We start from the raw sequence: 27,879 nt of genomic DNA on the forward strand, positions 1-27,879 counted from the left end.
ATAGACAAGCATGACTACAACATTTTGCACGACTGCCCACTCCAATCAGGATATTTCCATCCCTGTGATTGTTGCCGAGTGTCAGGCAATCATTGAACTTCTTTCTCAGTCGCCTTCTGCTCTTTCCCAAAGACCTTGCACTTTGGCCAATCAAGTTAACGAAAAGCTGCTCAGTCGCGGCTGCTGCAAGGTGACCATTCAGTCAGGACACTGGGGATTCCAAGATTACACTCCTTTCACAACCTGAAGTGCTGCTTCTCAATGGTAATCAACAATTTGCTGGAATGACTGGATGATTGGGGAAGGGGGAACAGGTGGCTGTGCGGTCATTTGATGAGTTGTCCCACTAGATTGCACTCTGCACTCTCCCTCTCCGCTTTTTCACACTCTCCTCTCTATCTGTCACGCTCTGTACCCCCCCCCCGCCTCCCCTGTCTTGTGTGCTTTATCTCTCTTCTCTCTTCTTTCCCTCCACTTTCTTCCCTTCTCTTTCTCCCTTTCCCTCCCCCTCTCATGCACTGTTTCTCTCATGCACTCTCTCCCCTCCTCTCACTGTCTGTACTTACTTTCTCTCTATATTTTCTCTCATTTTTTTCTCTTTCACTGTCTCTTGCATGTGCTCCCCATCAGTCATTTCTTCTGCCTTCTTCCTACCTCTCCTCCTCCTCCTTCTCCTTCCTCCCCCCCTCCCTCTCCTCCTTCTTCCTCCCCCTCCTCCTTCCTCCCCCCCCTCCTTCCTCCCCCTCCTCCTCCTCCCTCCTTCCCCCCCCTCCTCCTCCCTCCTTCCTCCCGTCGAAGAGGTCGAAAAATGATAGATAATTATTCGCAGGTTCTCCTGTATGGCACTTTTTAAATGAATAATTAACAAGAATCACTAATCAAATGTTGTGGCGTATCTCGTCATCTTTCTAACATTTGCTCACCAGCCCCACAAATCATCTGAGGAAGTCAAACAAGCCCATTCTAGAACAAGTGGTCATAACATAGTATTAAAGGGATATTAACAAATATCTGTGTAGTAATGCTTGGAGAGTAGGGGAAGAGGGCAACATGGGCAGCTACTGGATGTGGTACACATCGGTTTGCCAAAATTTGGGGATGACATTTGGACCCAGTGGAATGGGTCTGTCACTATGACTGGTTTTGAAGGATGTCTTCAGGCTGTATTTTTCAATTATAGCAGCACAGCTGTTTGAGGGATAGGTTTGGAAAGAGCCCTACAATTGGAGATCGAAGAGGTGATATCAGGATTAATCAATATTATTAAAAGAGAATCCTGAAGTGAGCAGTGAGTAATTCCAAGTTTGTGCATTGGTTCCAAGACCATTGCAGAATATCCTCCGGTCTTAATTCAATGAAGTTGGTAGAAAGTATTGTGTCTCCACTCTTAAAGTCATATCTGGATCTGGGTGTCTCGACGCACTGTGGTATTGACGGTCAGGTATGGTGCAATGGATGCTGAAGCATTGGAGTGGTTGTATTGAAATGGAAAGAGGAGAGAATCTGGCTGAGATGCTCAAACTGCTCTGGCTTACCCACATCACAATCACTTAGCTGTCGTTTTAATTCCTTGCCTGAAAATGGTGTAAAGTAGTTGAATACTGTAGTATGAACTCTGTACTCATCTACCAGCTATTCTTAATTGAGCATGTTTACAGTCAGTTAAATTTTAATATAATTCACTTCTGAAAATACAGTAGATACAAAAAGTAGCTAAATAAAGAGTAATTTAGTTCTGACAAACTGTAAAAACCCTCCATTTTAAAAAATGTAGTTTCCTACAACAACTTTTTAAAAATTTCTGTCATGTCTATCATAACTACTACTACTCATTCCACGTTTTCTGAAATAACCACTGAATAACTTCATTCAAAAACACGCAATACTGAATATTGGTAAAATTTGACAATACTGAAGAAACAAAGCTCCCTATAATGGATAAATAATTACAACATGTCTTGAAATAGATGTTCTTTTAGAAACAAATTCAGCAAATAAATAATGAAAGCGTTTCAAAATGATTTGAAAGAGGATCATTTTACATGTACCTGTAATGCTAACTAGAGCTACTGAGGTGTCCTAGGCACTATGTGCACTCCATATACTCGGACTGTAACATTTGCCCCCAGCTAACAAAATCACATGGGCAAAGCCCAAACCAGTTTGTGACAGAGCTGGAAACCTTCATAAAGAAATGTAACAAAGGCACTAAAAGATATAAAGGACAAAATTTGTGCCTAAAGGCAGTAATGCTACTGTGAAGTATGCAATTTTGTATTGTTAATTTAGGGTGCAAATTCTAACTCGAGGGAAGACACGGCAGAAGGTAACTTTTCAAATATCCTTTTATTTGATTGGTGAACCAAGATTTGACCCCACCCCCACCCATCATTGAAGATGAGCTATCTTCAGAAGTTCTTGACAGCAGAACAGAGTTCCTTTCTAATCATGGAAAAGGGACAGTTGGAAAAGTGCTGATAAGTTTTGAAAGTTACCTATAGGCTTGATCCCTGAAGGTGAACAAAATTGTTACCACGATTGGACCAGAAACATACATACTGTGATTACAAAGGCTGGAACTAGGAATTCTACAGCAAGTAACCACCTAGTGAATATTAAAAGTTGTTCTTCATCTACAAGTTAGAAATCAGAAGTACGATGGAATGCCCCCCTTGCCCGGATTGGTACCACTCCAAAACCGCGCTAAGCTTAATACCATCCAGGACAACATTTTACACATGATCTACCACCTTAAACGTTCATTTCTCCAATATCAGTGCACCATTGCAGCAATTCAGCAGGGCCTCTTGAGCAACATCTTTCAGCCCTGTCACACCAGCAACCTAGAAGGACACTTGGAACACAACCACCTCCCGCAAGTTCCCCTTTTAAGTCTCACACAATCCCACTATTTCACGGTTTTCTTCTTCTGTTGCTGCGTCAAAACATTGGAAGTCTCTTCTTGATAGCACTAAGGGTCTGTATTCAGAGTGCAAGGATTCTAGAATGTGACTTATTAACTTCTAAAGGAGGTGGTTAATAAATACTGGTTTTGCTGATGATACTTTATTCTATGAATGTTTTTTAAGAAAAAAAGAACCAAACTTCTACGCTCCTCTTTTGCGAGGGGCTGTATGTGTAACATGCCCTAACCAGGCAAAGGTATGTCAGTAAAAATAGTAATTTTAAGTGAGACAAGTTGACACAAAACAAAACATCCACAAGAACACAGCATCAGTCAGCACTTGGATAAATAATGAAACCACGTGCAAAACATAATACCATAGTCTGTTCCTAGACTAGTAATATAAAATTCTAGATTATTAATTAGAGACACGTTCAAATTTCTCCCAGTAACTGGGGAACTTCTAATTAACAAATTTAAAATAAAAAGCTAGTATCATGACACTTACAGGTTATTGTACAAATCTCATGGGAAGGGTCACTCAACCCAAAACTAATTTCTCCCCACAGATGGTGCCAGACCTGCTGAGCTTTTCCAGCAATTTCTGTTTTTGTTTCTGATTATGGCATCAGCAGTTCATTCAGTTTTTATTGTGCAAAGCTCATCTGGGTCTAATGTTACGTTCAGGAGGAAATTTTGCCTGCCCTGTTTGCGTCCAGTTTGAGAACATTGCTGTTGATTCTTTAACAGACTTCTGAAATTGTCAAGCAAGCCATTCTGTTTTATTTTAAAAGTGACTTACTACCTTGAGGTCAATCACATCTGGCTTTACCAGTGATGCCCGACGTGCTGTGGAAAAGTAATAAAGAGAAATTGGGGTAATTAGTAGACAATATGAAGGTACCAATAGATAGGAAACTACCTAATGTGCTCCTTTTAGTTTTTTAAAAAATTTTATACTGACATTACAGACCAATTTGTCATTCCATTGAAAACTGTCTGTACAATAAAAACTTAATTTACACCCTATGTATTTAGAAATTGTAGTTACTGCCTAACCAATTTTTACCACTTTGGGAATGTTGCATTCCAGCTGCCTTGTGATCATCCCTAAAACATGATGTGCCTTACAATACAAAATGGTTTTGAGAGTTCCATTTGAACACGAGTAACACTCCTGATTTAGGGCTCCAGAAATCTGGGAATGGATAACTTAGTTGAAGGATAGGAAGTGCTGAGTACTTGCAGTGGTGAAATGGTGCAGAACGTGGTTGGGCCACTACTTTAAAACAAAGCTTTAATCACTTTGGACAGTGTCTGGTAGGACTATTTTTAATCAAGCCGTTCAGACGTGTTTTTGCCACATCTCTGGAGCAGGTGGGTCTTGAACCTGTGCCTTCTGGCCCAGTGGTAGTGCACAGGTTGATTTAAGAATAGTCCCACCAGGTGTTGTTTATCCTGATTTTAAAGTTTTTATTTCGTATAAAGTAGAAAAACTGTGGCCCAAGCATACTCTTAGTCAAGACCTGGACACTATTTTTTCTAATTTGCATTATGACCTAGATTCAGAAATTTTGACGACGTAGTCAATTTTGCACATTCCACCAGATAGGGTGGATTGGGATGCATCTCAAACTCAAATCTCAGGAGGCAGTTGCAAGAAATTCTTCAGAATGAGTAATCGAGGTTTTGATAGAAGCAAAAACCCCAGAATCAACTAATTGGATGCTACAATGTGTGGTGGTGTGGAGTGAGTCATCAGAATCTCTTGCTGAATTAAGCAAAATGCGCTGGGTGGCTTTCTCATTTGCAATTATTTTGTGATCACGGCAGGGATTGAAAAGGTGCAAAGTATTTTTCTTAAAGGCCATGCCTCAATGTATTTTGAGAATTTAAATATCAAATTGTAGGAAAAGGCAACCAATCTTAATTTTGATGCTCTTAAGTAGGCTGAATAATTTCTGTACTTAAATTTGAATGAATGAATGAAACTTCCATTGACTGAATTGGCAAACCAGAGACGACAACAGTAATATTAGTACAAAATTTGGAAACATCTAATAATCCAGATCTATAACCTTCAGGAAATTCTTGCTTCCTTTGACTATAGTCTTGACATCCCCCTACTCCCTCCTTTGGCAGTCCCTCACAGGCATGGGTGAATTGCTGTCAGTCTAATTCATTGGGTTCTGAGATGGCTGGTAAGCTCAATGTGTGATCTGCAGACTGTGCCATGTAGGTTAGTTGGTATTTGAAATGTATGGCAGAAGAGCTATTTGGAAGTTTGTGTTTTTTTTTTTGATGCCTTGACTTTGTCTCTGTATTCTCCCAGCCAAGTCCTATGTGTTTGGTGCCTTCCTGAATAAACCATCTCTGTATTGGTCAGTCACAAGCCAGGGATTCCAGCGAGTTGCTGGTGATGTTTGATCCCTTTAGGCATTCTGAGGACGTTGCCAATGTATTTCCACTGTCCTCCGAGAATCTCCTGAGTTCTGAGTAGGATAGTTCCTTTGATTCTTTCACTGCAACAAAGGGGCTGTATCTTCAACTAAATAAGCCTCCAAAGTTTTGTAGAATTTATTCCTTCAACTCTCCATTTCAATTACTTAAAAGCCACCTTTTGACCAAGCTTTTAGTCAGCCCTGCTGATACAATGGCCTTTTGACTTTGCATTGTTATTATTTATATCAGATTCTGCTTCCATAAAGTGCTGAGGGGTGTTTTTCTACTTTTATATTAATAGCAGAGCATCTGGAATCATGGAATTAGCTAAACTGAATTAATGTTGGTTATTCACCAAAGGCATGTGAATCAAGTCTGTTAAAACTCACTTAACTTGTGTTATTGAGGAATGAATAATAGCATTTATTCCTGACATCAGTTTCTTTAGTTAGTTAACAGAACTTGACTGAAGAGAATAAAAGCATGATGATACTAAAACAGACAAAATACTGGAAACACTGATCAGGCAGCATCTATGGAATGAACAAGGCCAGCTAATTTTTTTTTTTATCGGCCTGTTACGTTTTATTTTTCTAAAAAAAAACTTGCCTGGCAGATTCATTCCATACACTCAATCTACTTTCCAGCAATCTTGCATTCTTAAATGAATTTTTTTCTTCCCTGTTCCATGGCTTTTTTTTCTTTGCATCTTGCTTGGCACTGGTGCAGAAATGAGGAAGAACATTAACGTCGGTAGTCTAGCAATTCTCAAAATACTTTTACTGCTAGGAAAAGATAATGTCAACAATTTGAAGTTAGATGTTGAATCTTAACAGTTTAACAAATTATTTCAGTGTGGACAGTTCCTCTCCAGAGACCTGAAGTATGACCGTATAAGAAAACACTGGATGCCTCTGAATTGTATTTATCTTCCAGGACCTTTTGTATTTCGAGCATATTACTGTTAACCGGTCAGTTACGTAATCCTAAACATGATGTCTGTTAGTTCATAAGCAATTGATGTGAAGCCTCCACACCAGCTCAGGTATCAAAGTGAAAGCAAATTGTAAATGTGAATTAATAAAAGGCTGTAATCAGTTCTTGCCTTTTAATGCTGGGCCATAAGCTGTAGTTGAAGTTTCTTGTGCAGTTTTTGATGAAAGGAGTTTGGCAACATGCCCAGATTTACATGGAGTTTGCAGAAGGTTGGTGTAGGCTACGTTACTGTCACTGCATAAAGCTAAAGCGACCATGTTCTGTTGTCTGTTACTAAGGTAATCTGCAGCTGAATATTGTTGAAATTCCTCTTAGCAGCTTAAGTACTGTAAGTGAATCAAAGTAGATCCCTCCAAATGAGGGATTAACTGCTGCAATGCATGCAAGTCACTTTGAAATGTTATTCGACTACTTCTGGCAAAAGCGAATGGAGCAAAGCTTGGAGTGAACTGTGCCAGAGTGCTGAGGTTTGCACTGATAATAAACGTCTCTCACTGACAAAGCTGCAAACTACTAGCAGTCTCGGATCAAGCAAACGGATACAGTCATTCAAGTGAAACTCTAATAAGTGAGATTTTTAGATGTTTGATCCCTTTTTAAGAGCCCTTTTAAGGTAGTGGTAACAGTGGTTTCATGACACAGGAAATATTATGAACACACAGGAAGGTTTGCTTACTAGCTGTTCACTTCCCTTCTATAATGTGAGCTGTCCAGTTATTGGGGTTTTTTTTGTTTCTTTGATCATTGCAAGGCAATGTGAATGTGTAAATTTGAACAAAGATAACATACCGTGAGCTATAAATTTTAAATTGTTGTGTTTAATCTTCGTGTTGTTTCAATGTGAGTTGCTGAAACAATGATGGCCTTTACAAAATCAAGGAGTGTAAGTTGAGACCTTTTGACCACATTTGCTTTTTACTTGCGCTCCTCTTCAGATTGCAGTTATGTAGTTGCCTGTTTTGTGCTTTAATTAGTGCTATCTTTCTAATTATAAATGTAATTTATTGAAATAAAGCCCTTATGGGAAACTTGGAGGGCCTTGCCTTTTTGCTGCAACACTTGTCGTTCAGAACTGTGCAGTATTATAATGGATTGTACTGAGCAAGTAACGTCTCAGTTAATAGCACTCCTTTGCCTCTGAGTGAAAAGTTTGTATTCTAGTCTGACTCCAAGAGTTCAAATTGTACAAAATGACGCTAATGGTGTGCTGTGTTGTCAGAGATGCTGTGTTGTCAGAGATACTGTCTTTCAACTGAGATGTGTTAATCTTCTTTTTACCTGCATTTTCTAGTGCTGTGGATAGATATTGCACCTGGGACTGTTGCAGAGAAGAACAGGGAACTCTACTGTTAACGTGCCCAATATTAATTTCTCAGGCAACATCACTTATCTCCCCACTTTGTGTGATGGTAGGATTTTGTGTATATTTGTGCTGTAGATTGAGTATATGCAAATGTGCCATATTGATAGAATGATAAAACCAGGTTTTTACTGTGCTAATAGTTAATTAGAGAGATGCATGTTGCATTTAAGAACGTTAAGTTAATCAGTTCGTCAGGTAGATGGATTCCTTTCAAGATGCGTTTTGTTGTCCACCTTAGGTTTTCATCTGCATATTGAAGGCAATGTTTTCCTTAACATTAGAATGTTTGGAAGCCAGACTTGTATCATTGGGAATATTAATTACTAAAAATGAAGATCATTCGATATAATTTTAAGTTTTGGTACTATTGAGTTAGTTGTTTTTTCTCGAAACATTTGAATGTCTGGGAGTCCACCCTCCAGCAAGAGGAAAACAAAATAAATCAGTTGGAAGTCCTTGGCAGATTGGTGGGTCAGAACCTTCCACTCATGCAAGATTTCTTATGCTTGCTACTGTGCTTTTGTGGTGCTTCCACAGTCTTGTCCAAAGGTGCTTGAGTATCTCACTTTAAGGGGATATGTTACTGGCCCACCCTGGCATTTTATTGCCAGTCCCTAATTGTCTTGGGTTTAAGACAGTAGAAGTCGGTATTTAACTCTTGTCATGCTTTGTCCTCTTCCCCAGAAGCTAATTTGAAAGTATGTCAACAGATTGCACGCATTAGATAATGTTCTCTAGAATGTACGAATATACAAATTAGGAGCAGGAACAGGCCACTAAACCCTTTAAACCTTCTCCACTGTTCAGTAAAATCATTCCCGATCTAGTTACTTCATATTCCTGTCTGCCATGGAACCTTTTCACCCCTTTAGCAAGAATCTACCTACTGTTTAAAAAATAATCAAAGACTGACAGCAAGGTTTCTGGTACCAAGACTGGCTCCAATGTAATGAAGAATAACCTGGGTTCCAAGCGATTGATTGTGATAGTGGACTCTCTAATCAGAGGCACGGACAGACAATTCTGGAGCTGACAGCAAGACATCGGAATGGTGTGTTGCCTCCCTGGAGCCAGGATCAAAGATATCTGAGGGTGTGGAATATTCTCCAAAGGGGAGAGGGACCAGCATGAGGCTGCTGTACACATTGGAACTAATGACATAGGAAGAGAAAAGCACGAGTTTCTGGCGAGAGAATAAAGGAAATTAGGCAGGAATTTAAAATGTAGGTCCTAGAGGGTAGTAATATCTGGATTATTCCCAGTGCCGTGAGCCAGTGAGGAAAGGAATAGGAGGATAGAGCAGATCAATGCGTGGCTGAGGAGCTGGTGCAGGGGTGAAGGATTCAAATTCTTGGATCACTGGAATCTCCTCTTGGGTGGAAGTGATCTGAATAAGAAGGATGGATTGCATCTGAATTGGAAGGGGCCTAATGTACTGGCATGGTGAGTTGCTAGAGCTACTCGGGATTGAAACTAGTTGGGGGAGTGTGGGGATCCCAGGGAGATGGAGAGGAAAGAGATCAGACTGAGACTAGTACAGTTGGGAAAAGGAGCCAGTATAACGGGCAGGCAGGAACAAAGTAGAGAATGACATAGGGCTTGTAAATTAAACTGCATTTATTTCCATGCGAGAGGCCTAACAGGTAAGGCAGATGAACTCAGAGCATGGTTAGGGACATGCGATTGGAATATCATAGCAATCAGAGATGTGACTCTGGGATGGACAGGACTGGCAGCTTAATGTTCTAGGGTATAGATGCTTTAGGAAGGATCTAAAGTGGGGACGAGAGGAGGTGGAGTGGTGTTTTTGATCGGGGATAACATTATGGCTGTATTTGGGAGAGGAAATTCCTGGGAAGATATCCAGGGAAGTTATTTGGGTGGAACTGAAAGAAAAAAGGGATGATCACCTTATTGTAATTGTAATTGTAATTGTAATTGTAATTGTACTACAGACCCCCAAACAGACTGCGATTGAGAAACAAATTTGTAAGGAGATCTGTTATCTGTAAGAATAATAGGGTGGTTATGGTAGGGGTTTTTAACTTTGCAAACCTAGACTGGGACTGCCATTGTGTTAAGGGATTGCATTGAGAAGAGTTAGAGTGTAGAAGAAAATTTTCTGAATCAGTATACGGATGTACTTACAAGAGAGCAAACCTTGACCTACACTTGGGAATAAGGCAGGGGTGACTGAGGTTGGTGGGGGAGCACTTTGAGGCCAATGACCATAATTCTATTTGTTTTAAAATAGTGATGGAAAAGGACAGACATGATCTAAAAGTTCAAGTTCTAAATTGGAGGAAGACCAATTTTGATGGTATGAGGCAAGAGCTTTCAAAGGTTGATTGGGGGTGGATATTCACAAGTAAAGGGATGGCCTGAAAATGGGAAGCCTTCAAAAATGACCACTGTCCAGAGATAGTAGGGTGTTAGGGTGAAGGGCAAGGCTGGTAGGTGTGGTGAATGCTGGGTGACTAGAGAAATTCAGAATTTGGTCAAGAAAAAAAGAAGCGTATGTCAGTTATATACAGCAGAAATTGAGTGATTCCCTAGAAGAGTACAAAGGCGGTAGGAGTACACTTAAGAGGGAAGTTAGGAGGGCAAAAAGGGGATGTGAGATAGCTTTGGCGAATAGGGTTATGGAGAATCCAGACGGATTCTACAAATACAGTTAAGGACAAAAGGGTAACTAGGGAGGGAAAGAGCCCCTTGCAGATCAGCAAGGTTACCTATGTGTGGAACTGCAGGAGATGGGGGCGATACCGAGCAAGTATTTTGCATCTGTGTTTGCTGTGGAGAAGGATATGGAAGATAAAGAATGTGGGGAACAAATAGCAACATCTTGTGAAATGTCTATATTACAAAGGAGATGGTGCTGGATGTTTTAAAATGCATAAAAGTGCATAAATCCCAGGGACCTAATCAGGTGTACCCTAGGACTATGTAGAAAGCTAGCGAAGTGATTGCTGGGACCCTTGTTGGGATACTTGGATCATCGATAGCTGCAGGCAAGGTGCCGGAAGGCTGGAGGTTGGCTAACATTGTGCCACTATTTAAGAAAGGTGGTAAGGAAAAGCCAGGGAATTATAGACTGGTGAACGTGACATCATTCGTGGGCAGTTTATTGGAGGGAATCCTGAGGGACAGGATTTACCTGTATTTGGAAAGGCAAAGATTGATTAGGGATAGTCAACGTGGCTTTGTGCATGGGAAATTGTCTCATGAGCTTGATTGAGTTTTTTTTGAAGAAGTAATGAGGAGGATTGATGAGGGCAGAGTGGTGGATGTGATCTATATGAACTTCAGTCAGGTGTTTGATAAGGTTCCTCATGGTAGACTGGTTAGCAAGGTTAGATCACATGGAATACAAGGAGAGCTAGATATTTGGATACAGAACTAGCTCGAAGGCAGAAGACAGGCTTGGTGGTGGAGGGTTGCTTTTCAAACTGGAGGCCTGTGACCAGTGGTGTGCCACAAAGGATTGATGCTGGGTCAACTGTTCGTTCTCATTTATATAAGTGATTTGGGTTTGAATGTAGAAGGAATGGTTAACAAGTTTGCAGATGACACCAGAATTGAGGTGTAGTAGACACCGAAGGTTACCTCTGAGTACAATGGGATCTTGATCAGATGGGCCAGTGAGCTGAGGAGTGGCAGATGGAGTTTTAGATAAATGTGAGTTAATGCATTTTGGAAAGGCAAATCAGGGCAGGACTCATGCATTTAATGGTAAGGTCCTGAGGAATTTTGCTGAAAAAGAGGCCTTGGAGTACAGGTTCATAGTTCCTTGAAAGTGGAGTTGCAGGTAGGTAGGATAGTGAAGAAGGCATTTGGTATATGATTGCCTTTATTGGTCAGTGCATTGACCATAGGAGTTGGGAGGTCATGTTGTGGCTGTATACAACATTGATTAGGCCACTATAAGCATACTGCACGCAATTCTGGTCTCCCTGCTAGAGGAAGCATGTTGTGAAACCTGAAAGAGCTCAGTAAAATTTGAGAATGTTGCCAGGTTTGGAGGGTTTGAGCTGTAGGGAGAGGCTGAATTGGCTGGGGCTATCTTCCCTGGTGCATCGAAGGCTGAGGGATGACCTTTATGGAAGTTTATAAAATCGTCAGATGAATGGATAGGGTAAATAGACAAAAAAAAGATGGGATGGGGGAGTCCAAGACTAGACACAGTGGCTCAGTGGTTAACACTGCTGCCCCACAGTACTGGGGACCCAGGTTTGATTCCACCCTTGGCCAACTGTCTGTGAGGAGTTTGCACATTCTCCCTGTGTCTGCATGTGTTTCCTCCGGGTGCTCCGGTTTCCACCCATCATCCAAAGATGTGCAGGTTAGATGGATTGGCCATGCTAAATTGCCCGTAGTGTTCAGGGATATGTAGATTAGGTGGATTATAGGGGGTTGGGTCTGGGTGGGATGCTCTGAGGGTCGGTGTGGACTTGTTGGGCCAAAGGGCCTGCTTTCACATGAGGGATTCTGTGATTCTGCTCTATGATTCTAGAGGGCATAGATTTAAGGTGAGAGGGGAAAGAGTTAAAAGGGACCTAAGGGGCAACCTTTTCACGCAGAGGGTGGTGCATGTGTGGAATGAACTGCCAGAGGAAATGGTGGAAGCTGGTACGATTACAATATTTAAAAGGCATGTGGATGAGTATATGACTACAAAGAGTTGAGGGATATGGGCCAAATGTGACTAGATTTATTTAGGATATCTGGTTGGAATGGATGTGTTGGACTGAAGGTTTTCTTTCTGTGCTGTAAGTCTCTATGACTCTGCTTGCACAGCTGTTTGCCAAAAGAGAAACTCCTGTTTTTGCGGTAGGAGGGGTTGGGGGTGGTTGAGCATCTCCATCTGTCTTAAATGAGCTTTATCCTTTATTTTTAAACAGGGTAGACTAGTTTTTGATTCTTCTAGAAGAGGAAATGTCCTTTCTGCATCCAACTAGTCAAAACTTGTCAGGGTCTTGTTTTAATTACTCTCTAAGCTCTTTGAAGATGCAAACCTAACCCGTCTAACTGCTCTTCATAAGAGTACCTGTCAATAAAAATGTAGAAACTAGGAGCAGGACTAGAACATTCAGCCTGTTGAGACCCTGCACTGTCATTCAACATGATAATGGCTGATCTTCTATTTCAACATCAGATCCTCACACTCTTCCCTCACCTTTTGGCCTGTAAACATGTTCAGTGATACCACACCCTTCTGTGGTAGAGAATTACACAGGCTCACCACTACTTTACGAGGGAGGTCTTGTCAGCCTGCGCCCCAACAGTTTCCTTAGTATTACTTCCCAGATGTTTAGGAAAAGAACAACCATCTCTTTTCCTTGCATTTCCTGTTTTGTGGCTGTTTCTAGATGTTGCCTGCATTCTCAGTATTGAAGACTGAGACAAAATATCCATTGTCATCTTTTTATTCTCCATTATTAATACATCAGATTCACTTTCAATAGGACTAACACCTCATAACATTTTTGTTTTTGTTTAAAAATAGGGATGAAAGTTTTTGTTTTTATATTTCAAGCTAGCTTTATTTCATTCTCTAATTTTTGTCTCAATCATTTTTATTAGTTACTCCACTGCTTTTATGTTGTCTAGTCGTCTGATGTGGTGCCATCTTTGCATAGTTATCCATTTTTACTTTTTCTGATTTAACCATGGGTGGTAGGTCATCCCTTAGAATTTTTCTTTCTCGTTTGATAGTATCTATTCTGTATGTTCTGAAACATCTCCTTTTAAATGTCTATCGCTACATCTTTACTAACAATATCATAATTTAACTTGCCTGTTGTCCCCAGCTAGCTCTGCATTCATCCCTTCCTAATTGCCCTTACTTATGTGTAAAATACTAGCCTGGGGTATTCATCTCTCCCTGAAAAGGAGTATATAATTCAGTCATTTTAACGTTGCTGTTACGAAGGGGTACTTCTAGAGGTCATTAATCCTATCTCGTCCAACATAACCTGCTGTCCACAGCATGCTGTTCCACAAAATGATCCTGAAAACATTTTATGAATTCCTCATCTAAGCTCCCTTTGCACATTGATTTATTCCAGTGCATACGTAGATTTAAAAATGCCGTGATTATCACAATAAAAACTGAAAGAACTGCGGGTGCTGTAAATCAGAAAAAAAAGTTGCTGGAAAGCTCAGCAGGTCTGGCAGCATCTGTGAAGAAAAAACTGAGTTAATGTTTTGAGTCCTGTGACCCTTTTCGAACAGGTAATTAGGAAAGTGAATAGAAGTTATCATTTATTGAGAGATGAAAGAATCCAAAAGTAAAGCAGTCATGCATATGCTTGTAAGCATTAGTGCTATCTGAGTTAGTGTACAGTATTGGTCTCCTTGTTAAAGGAAGGACTGGAAGCTGTTCACAGAAAGTTTACTTTACTAATACCTGAACTGGGCAGATTTTCTTATGAAGAAAGGTTGAACAGACTTGGCTTGTATTCACTTTGCAAGAGTCAAAGTCAACTTGATTTAAATGTTAAAAAATCAGGAGTTCTTGACCGGGTAGATGCGGAAACAATGTTTCCTTGTGGAGGAATCTAGAATTAGGACTCCCCTTTTGCAGGTAAAGGATTACTAATTTAAGACAAATGAGAATATTTTGAGGATCATGAGGTCTTTGAAACTCTACTCTACTCCACAAAAGTTGATGGAAGTGAAATTTTTGCATTTATTTTTTAAAAGGCAGTGGTGGATAGTTTCTTCACGAGCAAGGGGGTGTAAGGTTCTCCAGGAGGGGAGCATGTGGAACAATCAAATCAACCTTGATCTTATAGATGTTAAGGAGTCTTGAGGGATTGTGAGGCCTACTTCCCTTAATTGATAGGTCTGCTGTTCTACATTCTTATTTCCTGAACTTGGGTCATCCCTGTCTAATATGCTGTACCATCATTAATTAACAGAGACACCCCTCCAACTTTTCCTATCCTTCCTAAATGTCATACCCTTCAATGTTCAGGTCCCAATCAGTCATAATGCAGCCATGTTTCTGTAATGGCTATATTAAATATTTACAACAAACTTTGCCATTTCATAAGGCGGTTAAAACAATCTTGATAAACCAGTGAAAACCATGCACCTCAAATACTGTGAAGTTTATTATATTAATCTGTCCAGTTATTATAGTTTTATTTACCTCATTGTAAATATACTTGTTCAGTCAAATGATCACAAAATATTGACAGTTCATTCAATCACCAGTCAGTTCCTTCTCAAATACTGTGGTGCCAGAGTAATCAGTGTAAGTGAGAAGGCTCTCTGCTCTTAAGAATGCAACTTTGCCTTAAATAAAACTTATTTAGGTGATTTATGCTGTTTTAAAAAATAATCATAAGTGATGTGTATACTCCCTGTATTACATTTCTACTAATTAGTATGTATTTTAATATTGTTTATGTGGACTCCATGATTATCCAGAATATTTGATCACTCAGGATACTCATGGTCCCATAGATGCCGGATAATAAAAAGTTCACTGTATTTCTATTTGTGCTGTCAATTCATCTTTTTTGTTTTGAATACTAACCCCTAATATTTTATCTGTTGATATATTCAGATTTGTGTTCTGTATCCCTCCCTGTTATAGTCTGTTTTTCACTTCATTTCACACATTTTATGACTTGGGAGTGAGGCCCAATCCAAGTGAATGAGGAATTTGTGCTCAGTGCTATTGCCTTGCACTTTCAAGTGGAGGGACTTAATATTCAGCTCTCCATTTTTTTACTCATTCACAGGATATGGCCTGCACTGGCTCTGTTAGCGTTTATTAGCCATCCCACATGCAGAAAAGGAAAAGAGTATTCAAAGATGCTTCCCTCTTTGACCTCTAAATTATTCATTGTTATCATGAATGTTTGACCTCCATATGTCAGAGGTGTTGTTTTATTGTGTTTGATATCCATGGTCCAAAAGTACCGGAGCTCTTCTGTTGAGAGGTTTGAGAGCATAGAATCATACAGCACAGAAACAGACCCTTTGGTCCAACTCGTCCGCGCCAACCAGACAATCCAATCTGATGTAGTACCATTTACCAACATTTGGCTCATATCTTTCTTAAACCCTACCAATTCATATACCCATCGTAATGACTTTTAAAAGTTGTATTGTACCCACCTCCACCACTTCCTCCAGCCCCTCATTCCATACATGCATCACTCTCTCTGCGGGGAAGAAGTTACCCCTCAGGTCCTTTCTTCAAATTTTCCCTTCTCACCTTAAGCCTGTGCCCTCTAGTTTTGGATTCCCCCACCTAGGAAAAAGACCTTGACTATTCACCCTATGCGTCTCATGATTTTCTACAATTCTATAAGGGTCACCCCTCAGGCTCTGACACTCCAGGAGATAAAAGCCCCAGCCTATTCGGCCTTCTCACTATAGCTCAAACCGTCCAGTCCCGGCAATGTCCTAGTAAATCTTTCCCGCACCTTGTCAAGTTTATCAACTACTTTCATATAGAAAGCTGAGCAGAATTTTATGCTGTATTTCAAACGTGGCCTGATCAATGTCCAGTACAGCCACAACATGACATCCCAAATCCTATACTCAATGCACTGAGCAATGAGGGCAAGCATCCAAATGCTGCCTTCGCCACCCTGTCTACCTGTGCCTCCACTTTTATGTGCCTGCACTCTGAGGTCTCTTTGTTTGGCAACATTCCCAGAGCCCTACCATTAACTCTATAAGTCCTGTCCTGGTTTGCCTCACCAAAATGCAACATCTCACATTTATCTGAGTTAAATTTCATCTGTCACTCCTCAGCTCATTGGCTCAAATGATCAAAGTCTTGTTGTACTCCAAGATAATCAGCTACTCTGTCCACTACACCACCAATTTTGGTGTCATCTGAAAACTTACTAACCATACCTCCAATATTCATGTCCAAATCATTTTACATAAATGATGAAAAGCATTGGACCTAATATCAATCCAGCTCAACTTACTTGTCTTTCTGTCATTATGTCCATATATCACTAAACTATCTTTATCTGTTCAGTTAATGTTACGTGTTTTCCTCTGAATCCCAAGTCTATCATGATGCCATTCCATTGCACTGCACAACACAATCATTGGGTGCCAGTATTCCCTATTGATTTCTCATAAATGAAAGAAGGCTGGTACTTGGTGACTGATGTACATTTAGCATGATGCTGTTTCAAAACTGATAAATTCAGCAAGATGTAAGCACTTAAAAGCTCTCTAGGAGGGCTTAGTTTGTGTACGTCCAGAGTTTCAACCTTTGGTTAAGGACCCCTTGAACGTATTGAGAACCCCAATCACCACTTCGTATGTATCATGAAACAAAAATGCAAACAAAATAAAACCCTATTGAACATGTGAAAAAGAACAAAATATATACTCTTTGTGGTTTGTAAGAATGATGTATTTTGAAATTTGGAATTTTGGAATGACCTGGGGAAAAGTGAGGAACTCTGGTTGGGGAAAATATGGTGTACAGAACCAGTAACTCTCCTCTTCACCCTGCCACCACTGTCCCACCCCAAACCATTTGCAGCAAAGTAATTAGACTAACTGCTAGTTTGTTGATATTTTCTCTTCTGTATGTAATAATGGATGTTTTTCAAAAATATATTCACAACCTCGACCCCCCCCACCCCACCTTTTTTTTTTTCCTCCATTTCTATCCACACAACAAAATAAAACAAGTTTAAAAATAATTCACTGGCCAGAAAATCCAAAGGAGCAAATATCTAAGGAAGCAGCAACTTTCTGAGAATCCTCATCCCTACTTTGGCAGTGTTCCACAGTGAGGAAGTATGTTTCCACATCAGGCACTATTGTGAAATCTGGAATTAGTTTAATGTTACAGCTGTGACATTTTATACTTGCTGATTTTTTTTTTTTTTAAATATCCAAGTTACTGTTTGTGCTCTAAATTTTCTTCAGGAAAGTTTTTTGATATTTCAAAGCAGTACCTGTTCAGAAATGACAGTGATGCTTTTATTGAGTGTGATGCCATGAAAATGGCATTCAGTTGAACAGGTATGACTATTTCAAGGTCATTAGAAATCTACTAGATTGTGGCTTACTGATTATATTCATGCCAAATCTGTTCAGTTGTGGTGAGAGCTTCTTGTTTTATTCCTGGCTTTTGGGTATGTTTTGCTCAGTTCTTTCTGTTTTGGTAAGTTGCCATTTATTTTATGACCAAAGCTCTGATTCTGTAAACTTCTATGCAGTCAGTGGAACTTTGGAGATCAGATGAATATCAAAATAAGGCATGTTTTATGGCAAAGAGTACGCAAAGTGAGCCTGCAATTGTGGTTGACGCCATTACCTTGTACTTTACTAATTTAATTCCATCAGCTTCCATAGTGATTTTTATGTTTCTAAACGGTCAACCATGCTGACTCATTTTATCCATTTAAAATTTTTTTTGAGCGTGTATTGTTATTTAGTAGCATTTATCTTCTTGCTAAGTTCCTGTTGTTGTGGAAGGAGCTATTTTTGTATAAGACTTTTTTGTTTTTGCAAGATTGTATCAGAATTGTTTGCATTTGAAGTTGGAACAATTAGAGTTTAAAAGACAATCGGATGGATATATGAAAAGTAAAGGTTTGGAGGGATATGGGCCAAGGACAGGCAGGTGGGACTGTCTGGTTTAGTTTGGGATTATGTTCAGCATGGAATAATTAGACTGAAGGGTCTGTTTCTTTTCTGTATTAATCTATAAATAAAATTTTCATGAGGTGAATGTTTCCTGTAAATTTACAGTCCTCATGGCCTAATAGTCTTCCTTAATCTAAGCCAATAGTCAGGTACATGTGGTTGGAAAGCTTGACTCCATCCAGGACAAAGCAGCCTTCCAGATTGGCATCGCATCCACTCCTCCTCCAATGATGCTCAGTAGCAGCAATGTGTACTTTCTACAAGATGTACTGCAGAAATTCACCAAAGATCCTTGGCATCTCCCAAATCCATGACCACTTCCACTTCCACCTAGAAGGAGATGGGCAGTAGTCACATGGGATCACTACCACCTGCAAGTTCCCCTCCAAACCACTCATCATCCTGACTTGGAAACGTATTGCCATTCCTTCACCGTCACTGGGTCAAATACCTGGAATTTCCTTCCTAAAAGCATTTATGGGTGTACCTACAGGACATGGACTGCAGTGCTTCAAGAAGGCAGCTCACCACCATCTTTTCAAGGGCAACTAGGGACAGGCAATAAATGATGGCCAGCCAGCGACGCTCACATCCCATAGGTGAATTTTTTTAAAAAGTGCTATTTCACTAAAAGCTTTTGTTTAAAATCTTACTCTAATCGTACAACCTCAGCACCCACTTTTTGTGTGTTTCTAAATATTTTGCGTTGGGATAGATGTTGGAGAGGTTACAAGAATATTTTCTGGATTTCCAGACTGATTTGTAACGCAGGTGCATATTTTGCTTTTTGTATTTTCCGAAACTTGGACGTATGGAATAGCTTTAGAGTGTGAATTTTTATTGTACTTTACATTTTGTATTTAAAACACTTCTAAAGCAGATGAAGGTTAAATAATAGAGACAAAGCAATATCAGGTAAATATTAGAATAAAGATGTGGATTGAGAAAAAAGTGATTAAAGCTATTGGATACGGGAACAAAAGACAAGAGGCATTAAATGAACAGAGATTGGAATGCATGGGGAATATGATGAGGCATCCAATAAATGCTGTCCATATTTTGGTAAATCAGTACTCTGAAAATGTTGAAAATTAAATGGAATGAAAGTACATTTGGGGAACAAGACATTTAGAGTCTAGAATTTTAACTCCACTCAATCTTAATGTGTACTTCCTGAGTCAGTTTTAATATATTTTGCTTAGAACTAGATGTTCTTGTCTCCTCTTCTGTCTGCAATAAAGTACAGTTTAATCACAGGGTCACTAATCAGTCCCAAATTCTTCTTCTTCACCACCACCACCACCACCACCACCCCCCTCAAAAAAACAAAAAGGCATTCAAACACAGAAGAGGCAAAATTTATCTTGTCTATCTTCCCAAGTTTCACTTTTTTGTGTTTGGAATGTCATTATTAACTGTCATATTTCAGTAACTGAAAATGAGTTTCTTCCGAACATTGAAGGATGGGAACTGAACTAAGACAATAGCTAAATAATGTTTTAATCTGTGTAGGATGCTTTTGAAGCAGTTTTTAGATTAGGGAGTATTTAATTTTTGAAGCAAAATACGGTAGAATGAAAAAATAAGGTGAAACACTGAGCACTGTTGGAGTTTTTAAGATGAAATTATGCCAAGAAATGTAACTGGTCAATACTGGAGGTACGCAGATGTTCCCTGACCTTTTTACAACTTATTTTTTAAAATTAATAAACACTTAATCAAAAGATTGGCTTCTCCCTCCTTTTTGTGAAAAGGTAACTACTCATTGACTTAGCTGGATCAGTTTAATAAGTATCAATCATTTAACTGCTGAAATCTAGCTAGGTATCTAACTATATTAACCAGTTCATTAATCTTCAATTGTTAATCTAAAGAAAGCTATTCATAAATTTTTGAAAACTCCTCCTTTTTGTGCATTTACTTGTTATTTAAAGCTGTAGTCTTTGTTGTAATTCTGTTGCTCTCGGTCTGTTTTACTTCCTCTGGCTATGGTTTGATTGTTCACAGACTAATATTTTCACACAATAAAACATTTCAAAATGATGCTTTAGTTTTACTTGTTTTAAAATATGTTTTCATGACTGTTTCTTTGTACCTATATTTTAAGATTCACACTTGCTCTAAATTAAGTATTCAACAGGGAGACATTATAAAAATGCAGTTTTACCCAGAAAATTTTGAAAAGGTGAGGGTGGCTACTTAATGCTTGCTAGTTTGTTAGTTTGCTAGTTTTGTTGGGCTTTATCCGCGTGCTTTAGGTTAGAGTCCCACCATTAAGTGTCAGTGGTTTGCAGCTGGCATCTACTTATGTTGTCCAAATGGCACTAATTATATTTGTATTAACTTCAAATGGCCGGTTAAAGTATCATAGACATTTGTTAATTTTAAGCAGAAACTGCTGTAATTAGGATCCTGATAGTTTGATAAATTCTTAATTTTGTTTTGCACTTTAGATACAAATCAAGTTGTTTTAACTAAATCAATCAAGTTGGGTTGATCCTGTGAATTATAAAATAATATTAGATCTTCTGGTTTGTTTTAACTGGTTTTCATATTCATTTTTACATAAGTGATGTAAGTTCAGGTTAACAACCTGCCCTGATTGACTATCTAAAAATCATGTTACTTTACACAGATATTGGTCACAGAGAGGCAGTTGGGATTTAGATCTGTTATCAAACTGGTTGAAACTACTCTCACTATGTGTAGAATGCATAGAGGTCTTAGTGTACAGAGCAGATGTTGTCACTGCAGTTACTGTACAGCAGTGAAACGTGGACTGAAGCACACGAGCCAGAGAAATTCCATCATCAATGCTTCTGCCTCATTCTCCAGATTCGTTGGGAGGACCATCAAATGGATGTTCAAACAAATAGCAATGTCCTCCTTAGAGCCATCTCCACAAACATTCAGACAAAATTGCAACAACAACTTTGATGGACTGGATACTGTGTTTCAATGGCCAAAAAGTGCCTTCACCAATTGGTCTCATTTTCTCAACTCAAATTGCCAGTGTTCTGGAAGAAGACGAGCAAAGGTGCTCTAAAGATACTCTGACACTCCCCCTGAAACTTGACAGTATTGACATTATTGACTGCGTTGTACTTTTGAGTCACAACAAATTGATGAGGCAGAATAGGGGCAGAGAAGGAAAGGAAGCAGGTCTTATACTCCCTAAGTCAAAAGTTTCCTGTAATTTTTTTTTTTTGCTTCTGTACAGACCTCAAAGGTACATGTGCAGCAGCAGCTTCCTGAACCAGAAACCATTCGTCAGCACGCCAGTTGACTTTCATGGATATTTCCTTACCGAGATCAACGCAGTGTTCCCACTATCTTGTGGCTTATCCTGCTGCATGGGCCCAGACGTCTGTGCTGAGAATTTGTCTTTTCAATCACATGAACCATGGCAGAAATCTGCCACCCTGAGTAAGCAGCATCCTGGAATTGAAGGATGGCTGATTATAACAGTTGAGAAATCAGATGAGTGGCCAGGTCCTCATGTACCACAGTATCGGTGTTTCTGAGAAATTGTTCAGTTGTTTTCTTAAATAAAACTCTTTCAGGTAATCACATACAAAACTCAATGCTTTCTTTGTCTCCCACAAAGAGCAGAATTTCATTTCAAATTGTTCATATAACATGAAACAAAACAGAGGCCTTTCACATCCAAGTTGTAGCTCCACTCAGTTTATATTGTGTATAGTTGTGAATAGTGATTAAATTGAACTTCTGAAGTTCACAGTGAAAATGCCTTCCTTCATATAATGTGGAGCTATTGCTGTATTTTGGAAAAAAATGTGGCAAAGTGGACATTGATGTGGCTTAGTGGACTCTTCACAGCACTTGTGCTGGCATACCTCAGCCAGATTCCATTGGGCTTGTAGAAAGGCAGTTCCATTCTCCTTTTCTCTAATAACGAAATGGCTTACTTTGGAGAGTAAAGCCACGCATGGGCAATGTAGTTCATGCTAACAAGTGACATCATTTAACAATTATGGGATAAATCTAAGGGTCATTTCTTCTAAACTTCAATGAAGGAACAACTGTGTATTCAAGTCAATATTTTGTCATGAAGGGTATTGAGCAAATAATTTCTTAGTTGGAGAGGTTCATCTGCTGGCAGGTGCTACAAAAACTGTAGTACATTAATTGTGGAAAGTCTAATTTGTTTAGTTCAAAGGCATGGGTGTGGATCAACCAGAATGCTTAGTCCTGATTAGGGCTGAACTTTTAATGTTGTGTGCTTGCCCATTGTATTCTTTTTGTAGATGGTGGCAAGACGTTGACTTGATGCCACAATGTACACAGCCTCTGCCCTGTTAAAACAATTGTGTTGATGAAGCAGATCTGAATTGTTACAATACTCACTGATCAACAATGACCCTTCCTCTGAATATTTATTTGGGGAACTCTTGAGATTGCTATGCCACTGATAAAGCTATAATATATGGGGCGCTCCATGGATTAGTGCTTGGGTCTTGATTTATTTCCTTTCTGTGTTACTAACGTAGTGTGAGGGGACCAAGCGTAAAGTATGAAAGCTTGCTGCCAAAAGCAACCTGGGAAACTAAGCAGATCTGATAAATAAAATTTTATCAAAACCATAGGGAATACTTGCCTTTATTAATTGAGGCATATAAATTAAAAGCAGGGAAGTTTATTCTTGAACAAACACAAATTGCTGAAGAGACTCTGCTTCTTTCCACAGATGCTGCCAGACCTGCTGAGTTTAGGTTTCCAGTCCAGTCACCGTTCTGAATTGGACTGGCTAGTCACTATACTCAAAACCTTAACTCTCTGCTTTCTCTGCACAGATGCTGCCAGACCTGCTGAATTTCTCCAACAGTTTTTTTGTGTTTTTTTTTGTTTCAGATTTCCAGCATTTGCAATTATTCATTTTAATTTAGATCGTTCTTGAACTGTACAAAACAGATTAAAGTTACAGTACTGTAGACCCCATGGCTCTCCTCACCAGACTGTAGAAAGGATGAGATTGTACTGAACAGGATGGAGATTTACGAGGATGTTGTCAGGACTAGAAAAACCTAGCCAAAAGGAAAAGATTGAATAGGTTGAGTTTTGTTTCTTGGAACAGTAGGCTGTGGGGAATTTTAATTGAACTGCTTACAATTGTGATACCTAAAAATCTTCCTTCACTTCATTTGTGCATTTGAATGTGAACTTGCTGGCTTGACGAGCATTTATTGCCCATTTCTAATTCGGTTTCAGGAGGCAGTGGTGAATGACCTTTAAAGACACACACGTTCTTTGGGGGATTGATACAACCACAGTACTGTTGTGAATTCCCAGCATTTTGATCCCATTTTGACAGTGAAGAAATGAAGATTATTGTCCAAGTCAGGATGGTGTGAGGCATAGAGGCAAACTTGCAGTTGTTGGTGTTTCCATGTCTGTTGCCTTTGTTCTAGGTGGTAGAGATCTCTGGTACGGAAAATGGAGTTGCTGCAGTGTATCTTGTAGAAGGAATGCGCTATTACCCCTATGTGTTGTTGCTGAAGAGAGTAAATGTTGGTGAAGGCGGTAGCTGGTGTGTCACCCAAATGGGTTGCTTTGCTGGTTGATGAAGAGCTTCATGGTGTGGCTGCAGCTGTAGCCACCCAGGCAAGTGGAGAATGTTCCATTGCACTCCAGACTTGTGCTTTGTAGTTGGCCGACAGGTCAGTGGGGAGATGGGAACAGAGTTAGTCATCATAGAATTACTAGCTTTGACCTTTTCTAGCCGCAATATTTATATGACTGGTTCAGTTTGCAGTCAGTGGTGACCCCAAGGCTGTTGGTAGTGGGATCCAGCTGTGATAATACCATTGAATCTCAGAAATGAACTATGACTGCAGAAAGTAATTACAAGAAATCATTGAATGTAGCAATATGTGTATCTAGGAATTCTGTTGGAATTGACGAATTCTTGGGCTGAGTAGATTGAGTGGGGTGACTTGTTCACGAGATGCCTTAGTCTCCTTTGTAGTTCCTTGGCTAATCTGTGTGATGGCGTACCTGGGAGGGTAAGGGGTACTTCCAGTTTGTGTATTTTCGGGAGGCCGTAGCAATATATTTTTCTTTTACATTTTCATAATTGGGTAGAGATTCCAATGTATTTGTATTGTGATATTTTCTATCTTGTGAAATGGTAATTATGATCTTTGGTCTACTAGCAGTTCCAGAAAATTTGACACTTTAATATTTGCGATGAATCATACAAAATGTTTTCCTGATAGTTCAAGGTTCTTGCATGTGCAAGCCATTTAGTTAAGGAGACTTCTCTTTGGAGGGTTGGGGTGGGAGGTTGATCTTCAATCCCTGCAGAATCAGTAGATTTGATCTCTGCCAAAATCTGGTTGCTTGCATTGGGTGACAGTGAATTGTATCTATTAGGCTTCGTTTTTGGAAGTTAGCTGAGCTGAAGACTGAACTTGACTGTGATGCCTCATGTAGTTCAGTAGCCTGCTTGCATTTATCAAAGGATGAATAATAGCCACGTACTGACCCAAACTGAAACGGGTTACTGGACTTTAAATGTTAACTCTACTTTCTCTCCACAGTTGCTGCCCAAACTGCTGAGTTTCTCCAGCAATTTGTATTTGTTTCAGATTTCCACTATCTGCAGTTCTTTATTCTATGGCATTAAGTTTTGAAGCTTTGAGAAAAGGAGATGATAGAGAAAATCCTAGTAAAAATGTTTCTTGATCTTCAGAGATGGTTTATTACTAGAATAATACAGAACTAAAATATGCAATATATGCCATTTTCCTTACCCTGCTGGTGTCTGTATTGCCATTTTACTTGCAAATATGAAACCCTACTTTTGGCTTATAACTCTCTGCCATTCTCCATCTCCGTTCTGAAACTGCGACCACTATCGAAAATTAAGAAAACTGGCAGGGTGGAGCAGGTTGGAGGCAATTAAGCCACAGAGTTATCAGGCTTTAAATGCAATTTTTCTCTTACTCCGGAATTGAGGAAGGAACTGAATTGTTCCCCTAAATATTTGGTTATATCTTGAAGGCTGCACCATCAAAAGTACATGTCCACTTTTCCATTTTTAATGTTTTATCGAAGTAATTGCTTTTGAAGCAATAATGAGTCTGAGGTAATTAAATATAATGTGGTATGTAAATGCAAGCTTTCCAACTTCAAGTGCTATAAATTTAAGAATCTGCAGTTCTAAGGTGCAGCTGTAATGCACTGACGAGTTTTTAGGGAATGTTTTGGTACATGCTTGTGATTTTGAAGAGTTCCTGAATTTGGACATTCTATCATTATCAGCCCTGAGCATGGGATGATTTAAACAGTAACTGAGTAATGATGTTTTCACGGTAACTAATGTTGAAATAGCCGACTTTTCTCTCTCATACAATTAGGGTTGTATTTGCCACCTGGCAAGGCCCAACATAGTCTCTCTGATTATGTGAGGGCAGTTATCAACGTTGCAGGCATTTGCCCAACAATTTTAACTAGCCCTAGAAAATCTTCTGGAGCAATCTAATTTGCTCAGGCAAATTTATAATTAAGCTGTTTTAGCTTTTGAACTGTACCTACTTGTCAAGTCTTTTATTTAAGTCTTTTATATAACATTACAAATAATTTCGAGAAACCAGTATTGTCTCAATAATATGTGTACCAATGAAATGGAAAAGACATCTTTTGTGATACATGTTCACAGCATCAGAGTAATAAGTAAGCTTGAACATGTGTAATCATTAACTTACATTTCAGAATTTTCTAGCTGCTGAACCTTTGACAATTTTAAAAAAAAAGGTCATCAGAAGTTTTTAAAACTCTTCTTACTTGCCTGAACCTGGCACTTGCTATCTTTGGAGTCTCTAACACAAGTTACCTTTTTTAAGATTGACAACTCTGCAGCAAAAGTTTTGATTAGCTTTTGACAACATTGAAGTAAATTGGAAATTAGTGATGCAAATTGGTCTTCCTTGCAACAGTCTGGTCTATTTCAAACCTGATGGAGTCAGTATTTGAGAGATTGCTCAGTAACTAAGAAATGCTTGTTTTTTTTTCCTCTAAGTCTTATTGAATCACTAAGTAAAAACCAAAAAAAACTGCAGATGCTATAAATCAGAAGTTGCTGGAAATGCTCAGCATCTATAGAGAGAAATCAGTTAACGTTTTGGGTTGAGTGGTCCTTCTGAACTGAAAAGTTAACTGCGATTTCTCTCGATGCTGCCAGACTTGCTGAGCTTTTCCAGCTACTTGAGAGAGAAATTATATCACCATTATTTACAACTACATTTTGAAATTGAACAAGCAGAAAGCATAAAATCTTAAATGAGGATACATTATACACAAAAATAAACATTTTTAAACTTGTATAATGTTAGTAATAATTAACTTGAATCAGTACAACTTGCTATAAGTGGCTAATTGTGTTCTGCTCCATTGTAATATGCAAAGCATTAAAGAACTTGCATCTTTATTCTGTTGTTGAAACTGCCCAAGAGAGAGGACTTAGTTTGGGATTAATATTTCATAATTAAAATTTGGATAGACAAGTCTAGTTCTTGGCTAGAAGTTCAATTGTTTTATTCTCTGTACACAGAAAGAAGACACGGTACTTCAAGCAAACCACCTGTGACTCCTCCAACTTCTATATACTCTTACTCTTCCACATTCTCAAAAAACAGAAGCAGTAGTGATTGTGGAAACAGTCGCTCTTCTGGTGGAAACTGTGCTTCGTTTGGCTCTAAGATACAGAAATCCCCCAAAGAAAAACTTCACATCAGTGGTATGAGCAGACCACTTTACCTGGCTCACCATGGCAAGATGCACCATGATAAAAAGTTAGTGCATGTTTCAATTTTGATTTTTGCATTTTGGTTTAGCAAAACATTGCATTGTTTTACCACAACGGTTCTACCACAAGTTTCCAATAATTTAGCTCAAATTTCGAATTAAATAATCAGCGAACTTAAATTTTACACTTGGATGAACATTTCCATATCAACCTTGAATTAGCACACCCAGAAAGATCACTGACTCTTTCAGAATATTTTTGCTTTGGTCTTTGACTATTGATAGACTAAGGAAATTTTTATTTGAATAATTATTTGCATCACTTTGTTCAGAAACCTAAAGCATTAACTTTTTTTAAATCTTAAGAGCAGTTGCATTACAATTTTTAAAGTCTCTTGATCTTTAAAATATTTTTAGCTCTATATACTTGTAATACAGATTAGAATTTTACTTCTGTGGCTGTTGGCAATTAAGTTCTTCAAAGTTCAATCTGTGTACCAAACAATTATTGTCTTAATTTTAGAAATCTTTTTTCTGAAATGTTGGATGGAGGAAATGTTTTAGAATATTAATGCAAATAGTGCTATAAATTTGAAAAATTGCACTGCAAATATAATGACTTTTCTGTTGACCAATGCTGACTGTGTTGGGTATTTGCAGCATTTTCTCTCTCCTGGAGCAAATTATTCTGCTGATAAATCTGTTGAATTTGGTAGTGCACACATTTTGGGTTTTTATTCGAATTATTCCATACCATGTT

General features: G+C 39.0%; 1 protein-coding gene across 4 annotated transcripts in view; it reads left to right on the forward strand.

Annotated features, from left to right (window-relative positions):
• The window catches only part of LOC109916945 (ataxin-7), a 164,902-nt gene that overhangs the window by 110,254 nt on the left and 26,769 nt on the right, over nt 1–27,879 (forward strand). For all 4 annotated transcript variants that reach the window (XM_048606634.1, XM_048606637.1, XM_048606633.1 and 1 more), the window contains exon 4: nt 26,926–27,166. In XM_048606634.1, coding sequence (XP_048462591.1) covers nt 26,926–27,166 — 241 coding nt within the window. The remainder of the gene's footprint in view (nt 1–26,925; nt 27,167–27,879) is intronic.

The sequence above is a fragment of the Rhincodon typus genome, chromosome 16, assembly GCF_021869965.1.
Source record: "Rhincodon typus isolate 14 chromosome 16, sRhiTyp1.1, whole genome shotgun sequence".
Classification (NCBI taxonomy): domain Eukaryota; kingdom Metazoa; phylum Chordata; class Chondrichthyes; order Orectolobiformes; family Rhincodontidae; genus Rhincodon; species Rhincodon typus.